This window comes from Patiria miniata, unplaced genomic scaffold (assembly GCF_015706575.1).
Source record: "Patiria miniata isolate m_02_andy unplaced genomic scaffold, ASM1570657v1 HiC_scaffold_27, whole genome shotgun sequence".
NCBI classification, from domain to species: domain Eukaryota; kingdom Metazoa; phylum Echinodermata; class Asteroidea; order Valvatida; family Asterinidae; genus Patiria; species Patiria miniata.
The window spans coordinates 6,049,467-6,059,013 of NW_024037066.1; the positions used below are offsets into that span (position 1 = coordinate 6,049,467).

Below are 9,547 nucleotides of genomic sequence, written 5' to 3' on the forward strand. Positions count from 1 at the left end.
TTTTCACATAACAGGTGACGATAATCCAGCGATCTTCCACGAACCATGAAGCCTTGGATGTGGAGATACCGGTGGATTCTACCACGCAAGAAATCCTGGTATCCGTGGTGGGATCCTTGACGACCGGCATGGTCAGCCTCACCAATCCAGATGGTATCTGTTACAAGATCACTTTTGTTTCTTGAACTATGTTGGATAAATAATTATATACTTGAGGTGGACTATACTTCCAATGCATCCCCCCCCCCAAAAAAAACCTGCCCCCAATACCTGTAATTTTTACCTGCATTCAATTCTGCATATACAGGGTGAGTAAAAAAGAAAGTAACCTGGATTAATAATTGTTTTTCTTAAAAAAGCAATCAAATTTGATACGCCAAAGAAGTATCTTAAACTCATCTGAACAAAACAGAATTACTGAAATTGATCCATGCTATCAGAATTACGCATGTTTTACTAAAAGAACCCATTTTTATAGCTGTCCATGGAATGCCATTAGAAGGTATTGAGCTGAGTGAGAATTACAGATTGCACACAGGCATTCAGATACACAGTGAGATTATTTTATTATTTTGAGTCAAGACTGAAACATTGTATCTATAGCCTACTGTCAGATTTTTTGTTTTGAATATGAGAAACAAGTCAACTCTTTTGTAACTGAAGTATTGATGGCGATTTTTGTCTGCTTTCCTTTGCAAGTTTTTGTTCATTCATGGAGGTGGGTATTATGCACAGGGAAGGCCCCGCATGAAAAAAAAAAACACTCCATGTTTCATTGTATTTAATGGGTATTTTTATAGAATGATAAATGTTCGGTTGTGGACAGCTGAATTTTGTGATCTTTTTAGTATTAAAGTAGACATAACTTAGGAATAGAGTATGAAAATTACTTGAACTTTTCACAGTTAATTTTCAATAACATGTACTTCATCCCTATGTCATATTCTGAAATAAAGCAAGCCCCATATTTATTCGGCCCCATATTTATTCTAATTCGGTCACTTTTCTTTTTGACTAATGCACCCTGTACTGCTGTCCGAGAGCAAGCGAAAAGACACCTTTATACAGGGGGACTTAAACCCACGACCTCCTGTTTCCCAGTCCACACTGCAGACAATTGACCCAGAATATGGATTCTTATTTAGTCTAGTAATTACACGGTCAAAATTGACACTTTTCTGGATCGAAAAGACGTGTTTCTATAGAGAAAAGTCCTTTCGATGAAAAAAGTGTCAATCATGCTGGCACTTTGACCGCAAAATGAAAAAATATTTGTCGTTTGTGGACAAACAAGCTGGCATTGGTCTGACTGGCTTGAATATAGGGGCCATTCGTAATAACTTGTGATGCCATCACTTCCGAAGTGTTGAAAAGTCGGTGTTTGTTTATATTCTTATGGTCTTACCCTTTTCAGGTATGAAAGGTAGCCCGAGCGAGCTAGGTGCGGACATCTTCACCAGCTCGGACGCGCAGATCGTGTTCAGCATCAACGTGACGGAGCCAAACACCAGAGGCACGTGGGTGCTGAACCTGCGAGAGCTGGACCTGACGACGGAGTACAAGGTCAAAGTGTCTGCCAACAGCTTCGTGGATTTCACCTTTGAGCTTCTAGAAACGGACCCAACTGATGGCGCTGCGTATCCCATAGACGGGAAACCAGTCGCAGGTAACCTAAAAAGATATTTTTAAATAGTTAAAAAATGATAACAACAGTAATAATAATAATAAATTGACATGTCAACCCTTTTGGTGCCATTTTTCTCACCCCCCAAACTTGTAGCTTGGATGGATCTTGTTCCCAGTAACTCAGCTATCCAACTACAAGTTTTTTTGGAATTTGTATTCATATTAAGACATTTATGCCTGACATTTTTTTAAATTAAATTCAACAATTATGCTTTGTACTGTATTGTAATTAAAAATTCCACACTTTTTCCTGTACACACTCAATGAAAGAAAACATTTAAAAGTTTTGGTGTCCTGCATTCGTTCGGATATTTGGCATTTGGCGAGAACGATATATGGATATACAGGGTGAGTAAAAACAAAATGAAGCCCAAATGTCGAGACCTTTTTTTTTAATGAAGTTCTGCACAAAGCACTCTCAAAATTTAGGATATGAAAGCCCAATTCATAAGCTTTCTGTCAGTACAAGAATCATTCAAATCACTCATGTACTTTTCAAGTTACGGAATTTTAAACACAACCACCATTTTGAGGTTCTGTCCACGAATCAATAAAAAGGTAAGTGCTCTTTCAACAAAACGAACACAATTCACACACATCCCTAAAAATTCAAAGCACATACATGTATTACCGACACATCACTGCTTTTCAAGCCGTTTTCGAAAACATTATTTCACAAATATTTTCAAAGTAAATTGTGGCTGCACACATTAGCAATGTCCCTGGTTGGGCAAAAGTTTGATGTTCCATTCTCAACAATTTTTTTTCCATGTCTGAAAAGGAGCCGAGGTCATTCTCATGGTCCAAGTCGCGTCGCCGGAAAGCGTGTCCTCCGTCAGCGAGATACGACTGTACAGCGCCACGGGAGAAACGACACTCCTGACGGCAGCCGCTGAGCCAGTCACCGGTAGAACGGAAGGGCTGTATATGGCCAGTCTTACCCTGCCTAATGAGGTCGGTCATCCGTATTTTTACATTCGCATTGCTCGACAGATTCTCAATAATTATGGAAGAGTGTTAGTTTTTCTTTTGAAGTTGCAGTTTTCTATAGTACGATCTCAAAATGAACAAATAGAATGGGCAGCCTATAAACAAAATGTATTTAAGTCAACGTAAAGTTCGTAAACATTTACGTATTTACCTGGACGTAATTTAAAGAAAAAAATATAATAATAAGTCCCCATGGACTTGTTAATAATATTGTTTCGGAATCATTTGATTTATTTTACCTCATCAGAAAACTATTTCTCTTTGATTGAAGTTATGTTTCTGATTAGCTTGAACATTTTGAGTTTTGGTGTTTCAACGCATTTCAATTTTGGTTTGTTTATTTGTTTGTTGGGGTGTTTTTTGTTTTCAGCCTTTTTTTGTCAGCATTGTCGGCCAGGACACGCAGGACATGACCTTTCTCCGCACCCAACCCTCGGAGATCACAGTCGTGGTATTTAAGCTGGAACAGGTCCCTGGCTCCAACACCCTAGGTCAGTACCTTATCGCAGTTAACTAATAATGAAGCAGTAATTGTGCAGGAACAGGTGACGTATCGGGCTCGGAAAATATTGCCAATTTGGTCACCACTTTGTGTGGTTTCTTCGTACATACAGGGTGAGTCACAAACAGCGGATCTCAAACCCCCCAAAAATGTATTTTCATATTTAAACAAAATATGTAGCGCCAAAAATAATAATGACTGGAACGCCAATTTCATAAGCTACTTTTAGATGAAAAAATTACTGAAATTGCTTAATCCGTCAAAACAATACCACCATTTAAACACAATGACCTTAAAACCTTGTCAAAAAAACACACAATTTATTGTGTGTTGACTGTTTGGAACAACAAAGAAAATGACACAGAATACTTGTTTCAACAACAGCTGTCACCAACTGTAGTACACAATATCTTTATTAACAACCCTGGTTAGGCAAACAATGATTTATAAAATCTATTTTTTTTTTAAGACGGCCCTTCAAAAGGACTATTGTGAATATTTTTAACGTTTAAACAGATTTTATGGCTGGTGATGTTTGAAGACAATTGTCGACGATTCTTGAAATCAATTTTTTTTTGGACGGGTTTTAGGGTCATTGTGTTTAAATGGTGATTTTTTTTGAACGGATAGCCCAATTTCAGTCATATTTTCATCTAAAAGTAGCTTTTGAAATCGACTTTCCAGTCAGTATAATTTTTGGTGCTACATATTTTTTTTAAAATATGAAATATATTTTTGGGGGTTTGGGTTCCACTTTTTTGGACTCACTCTGTACTTCTCTACCAGCGCGCTGAACTGGCTGGCTGTTCCGTTGGAGTGTCTGTTAGCGGGAGATATCAGCAATGTGCATCTCAACTGTAAAGTTGATAAAATGTATAGATGTTTGCAGGCCTGGTGAAATATTAAACCACACACAGAAGTTGTCATGTAATCTGCAACATATTCGGAGTAAGTAAGACAACTGCACTAGAAAGCAGGAGGTCGTGGGTTCGAGTCCCACCCGAGTGATTTTTTTCCAACTTTCACTTGGGAAGTAACACACTGAGTATACGTCGGTGAAGGGCAAAACCTAATTTGATAAACATATTCGGAGTCTAGGCGTATATGTCTGACGTGTACCTCCCATGTTCCTCGGCCTATGTCTGCCATTTTATAAAGGCCTCTAATTCATAAGGTAAAAGACAACAGCATATTTTTGTTAAGTCTTGGTTTACGATTTAATCCCTTTTTCAGGGGATCTTGTCCCTGGAGGTACTGGCAACTTTACCTTCCGTGTCACCAACAGTGGTCCTGACGACACTTACACTATCACCGTGTCGGTGCTGGACAGCACGTCTACCCGGGCACTAGCTGCCACGCCGGACCCGCTAGTCACCGCCAAGGTAGAACCGGCCAGCCTTGCGCTGGTGAAAGGAGAGACCGGGGAAGGGCAGTTGACAGTGACTGCTGTGGAGGATGCACCCTCTGGCACATCAGTGTAGGTTTTCTGTTATAGTGGTGTTAACCTCGTCCCCGTGGCGTTGAGCAGTACGCTACCACTGGTGCTCACGCGCTCGGTTATTGGATCATTGTATATCCAATAAACTTAGATATTTTTCAAAGCTCTGCTTTATTTTTAGCTCGGCTTCAGGGCATATAAGATTTGAGGATTAAAGACTTTGATTCTATGCAGATCCATATTTTGCTTCAGGAATATGAACATCAATTTCATAATATGATACAACAAGAGAGAACGTGAGATCGACATTAAAGGCTTCTGAACGATTCTGTTACCTTTCATGTTGCCAAGCACAGAAACAAATCCAAGGTTTTGAAAATAGCCAAGCCTTGGCGTGTTGGACCCTGATGGTGATCCAGCTCAATCAACAAAAAAAACCCCAAAAGAGCCTAGGAGAGCACCCTCTACTGTTTATGCATGGAGTCCACAGCCTAAATCTATTCTAAAAATGGACCTGAACCTACTTCTCCCTTGTGGTTCATTCTTTTTATGGCCTTCCGTCACTTAACCTTAGTGCCAGAAAACTAGGAAAGTTCCAAAAGTTATATACAATGCTACATGAAAATATGCATACTCAAAATGAAGAACTCGAACTGTTGGTATAACTGCGTTTTGTTTCCCTACAGTAAGGTGACGCTGTCTGTTGAGAGTACTTTGTCTTCTTCGCTCAATTTCCTGTCCGTTTACGCCACGGTCTTTGCAGTGCAGAATGACACGGAAGACGTAAGTATCGCCTTGCTGATAACGGCATAGGCCTACATACGTAAATTATCACTAGAACCCAATTTCAAATTTCAAGTTGCTAATAGTGTACAATTTTACTTTAGCAAATTATGGTGCTTAATGTAACGACGACTGAAAACCAGTCTTTTTGGCAGGTAACTTATTTCCGAAAACCAAATACAAAAAACACTAATTGCCTGGCCTACAAAACACAAGTCTAAACACTTTCTTGCTATCAATTTGTAAACATGTATATGCTAAACATAAGGTGATAGCAAGAAAGTGTTTAGAATTGTGTTTACTTGCTAAACACATTTTTTTTGTAGGCCAGGCAAATATCCACACAGAGGCTATTAGGCTACCTTTGTCCCAATGCCTAAAATTGAAAACTTGGTCCCATGGTCAATTTTAAAACTTACTCATAACTCTCTCAAAAATTATCAGATTTAGGTGTTTGATGGCTCATTTTGAAGTGGAAAGACGTATCTTACATATATTATCAATTGTGTAGGTTACGCATTCTACGTCTGGCATTCAGTTATATGTTGTTTGCATTTTTTTTGATACACACTATATTGCGTGTGTTCAGTATTTTGTAGTGCCATGAAATTGACTTTAATTGCCAGTTACATGTAGTCTATGGCAGTGGCGTCACCAGACTTTTCAGTCTGGGGGGGCACAGGGGGGGCACCAGCATTTGATGGGGGGGGGGCACTTAGGTGGATACGGATCGCCGTCCTGGGGGAGGGGTCTAAGGGGAGGGGGTGCCCCCCTCCCCTTTGGAAAATTTTTCGCATACGGAGGATGGGCTAGATGCAAAATGGTGCCACATTTGATGCTAAATTCGATCTGAAGATATCTCAAGAAATTGCTATTTTTGAGGTAATGATTTTAACAACGCGCAGAATTTTGCAGAGGATAGGGGGGCACCAGCATTTGATGGGGGGGCACTCGGGGGGGCACTAGGTTTTCCAGGGGGGGCACGTGCCCCCCTGCCCCCCCCCCCCCCCCCCCCCCCCCCCTTGGCGACGCCACTGGTCTATGGTATGCACAACAAGGGTCTATGATATGTGAGCAGATTCGGCGATTAATGATGCAAAACAAGTTTGCGTCTTTTTGACCTCGAGATTCTGACCAATCAGTGGGCGCCTTCTATATCGGGTCTTCCGTATAACCCATTGTTGTATTACTAAAACACAACAACAGGTTATACCAAAAAAACATGGCATCCAAATTGACCAATCAACAGTTTGTAAAGTCGACTCAAATCGGTTGGCGTGCGGGGTCGCATTATGCACGTTTCTGGATACTCATTCTACGGAGGTGCTATTAGGTATATCAGCTCCAGTAAATCAGTTTTGTGGAGCGATTCAGTAATTAGCTTTATAGGTCTGAAGCAGAGTTATGCATTAATTGAATAATTATTTGGAAAAACAATCAGCAAAACTGATCTTAACAAACTTTTAGGATAATGTGGACGCGAACGATCACACCGCTCCCAACTGCACCATCCTGAATTTTGCCGATGGCTGCACAGCCGACCAGATGAGCAACGACGCCTGCAAAGAGCACAGTTGGTGGGTGCGCGCCCGTGCCTTCGATGACGCCATCGTGACTGAGGTAGTGCTGGACCCAGAGATCGCAACTGGCGACGACAACAATGGAAAACAGTCCCTCGACTACGAGAAGTTTGCTTTGAACGACGTGACCTTCAAATACACGTAAGTTACAAGGGGAACTGGGGCTCCGTGCACAAGTACGCCCTCGACGGCGACAAAGAGGCAGATATGACACTTGAACGCCATTGCGCCGTGCTCTCTGCACAAAATGAAAATTACTTTAAAAAAAGAAGAAAAAAAGACCAGCTCGTGTGTTGGTGTTATATATTTTAACAGCAGACACGTTTTTTTCACCAATATTACCAAAGGGTAACTTATTTCTGGAGAACTTTGTAAGTTTCTAAAACCATTTCTCAAAATGTTACTTGGAGCAGTTCATAGGTTAGGCTTATACTAAGGGACAAAACAAATTCCCCCTGTCTATATATAGAATAGCCGCTTGCAAATTTGTTGAGGAACTGAATTGAGGGATCCGTTGAACAACAGATGATACTCAGACTATTTTCGCCTGTGCGCCTTCAAGTAAACCTTGAGTCGAGTTAGCCTGTTCTTTTCTCTATGGCAACCAATGCGTTTCACGCAGTCGCTCATAAGTTATACAAAAAGCTAGTTTTATTATCATTTATTTGAAACCAAGGATTCCTGAAAAGTTCTATAGGCACTGTAGCTCGCAAGCATGAAGAAACCTGCATGCACTGCAGCTCGCAAGCATTTTTAAAGGTGGGAGGAAAACCCGGAAGAATATTCTGGGAAAACCCACGGAATGAGGTAGGGACTGTAAATCCAATCCACATGTCGGCCCGGGCGGGAATCGAACCTGACTCCCGTATCAGTACAAGAATGGGTTTGTAGATGTTATAATCTGTACTAATTTATTCATTGATTTGCATATTCATTTGAAGTGCCAGTTGCTGTTGTCCAATGGTCTCTTTCACCGTTCATATCAATACAAAAATAGTCTGTACTAATTTATTCATTGGTTTGCATATTCATTTGAAGTGCCAGTTGCTGTTGTCCAATGGTCTCTTTCAACGTTCGTATCAATACAAGAATAATCTGTACTATTTTATTCATTGATTTGCATATTCATTTGAAGTGCTAGTTGCTGTTGTCCAATGGTCTCTTTCACCGTTCGTATCAATACAAGAATAATCTGTACTATTTTATTCATTGATTTGCATATTCATTTGAAGTGCTAGTTGCTGTTGTCCAGTGGTCTCTTTCACCGTTCATTTCAATACAAGAATAATCTGTACTAATTTATTCATTGATTTGCATATTCATTTGAAGTGCTAGTTGCTGTTGTCCAATGGTCTCTTTCACCGTTCGTGACGGAGCCGGCAACGAAGCGTCATGCGGGATGGACCACTACACAAGCCTTTCTGGGAAAATAGACAAACCCGTGTGTAACGGACCGGTAAGTCCAACATTCTACTGCAAGCAACTACAACTAAGGGTGGATCCTTAAGACAATTTTTTAAGGAGCCAAACAAATTATTTGTTTTTCTCGACGAAGTGGGTCCGAAAAAAATCCAAAATCTGAATGCTGCCGAGGTTTCTGAAACCTCTTACGTACATAAAGATATGCATACAAAGGTACTGGGGAAATTTACCTCAATAATGTCCTCCATGGTGATATCGGTAGGAACATGTTGTTTCTTGTCTTGGATCCCAAAGAGGAGGTTGTAAAAATTAGTGATTTTCGAAGACTTTATAATTTTGGAGAGATTAAATCCCCCAGACTTCCCCACATGCATTTGCCAGAATTGTCACCAAACCCAAGAAAGAAAGACTGATCCTTTAAAATTTTGAATCAAATTAGATTGTCAACATTCCTCTTTCTAGATAAGAGCAATGAGTTGAAAACATAATTGTATCGGATCTGTTCAAATACTGTTGCTTTTTTGTTGTTTTGACCAATACTTTGACTCTCTACAGATCCCCGTCGATACCGGCCTGAGCACCATTGCGATCGTCGGTATAGCCGCTGGTGCCACTGTGCTGGTCATCGTCGTTGTGGGTGCCGTAGTCTTCTTCGCATGCAAGTCCGCCAGTGGCGGGAAAGCGGGCAGGTCTGTCACGCCATTGATCGTCGAGTCGATTGAACCCGAGCCAGTTTCTTACAAGAACCCGGCGCCGAACAATTTTGAGAACGCAGGTTATTCCAAAGAGTAGCAAGGTCATTTTTATTGAGGGGGGGGGGGGGTGGTAAAAAGTTTGTGAAAAGGGCACTCGCACATCCGTGCTGAAATGTAGACAGGGTTTTTTCTTTGGACACTTGGCCTCCGTAAAATCAAAAGGGGGGGGGGGGTTAAAAAGGGCACTTGTTTACAAAAAAACTTGTTAAAATAAAAAGGACACTCTTTACTAATATTGGGGGGGGGGGGGGGGTAAAACGCTGGGGGGGGGGGGGAAAGGTCACTTGGATGGAAAAGGGTAGTCTTGACACAATATATTTGGGCTTGGGTAACTACCACCCTACCCCCTCCCCCTCCCCTCTCCCCACCCCTCTGCTGGCTACGCCTCAAG

At 41.1% G+C, this 9,547-nt stretch overlaps 1 protein-coding gene across 1 annotated transcript in view; it reads left to right on the forward strand.

The window, feature by feature from the left end:
* The window catches only part of LOC119734524 (von Willebrand factor A domain-containing protein 7-like), a 36,004-nt gene extending 26,780 nt beyond the window's left edge, over positions 1-9,224 (forward strand). The window contains 9 exon segments of the mRNA XM_038208058.1: positions 15-153; positions 1,415-1,666; positions 2,468-2,640; positions 3,047-3,167; positions 4,412-4,655; positions 5,303-5,399; positions 6,867-7,120; positions 8,309-8,435; positions 8,957-9,224. Coding sequence (XP_038063986.1) covers positions 15-153; positions 1,415-1,666; positions 2,468-2,640; positions 3,047-3,167; positions 4,412-4,655; positions 5,303-5,399; positions 6,867-7,120; positions 8,309-8,435; positions 8,957-9,193 — 1,644 coding nt within the window. The 3' untranslated portion in view covers positions 9,194-9,224.
* The last annotated feature ends 323 nt before the right edge of the window (positions 9,225-9,547 follow it).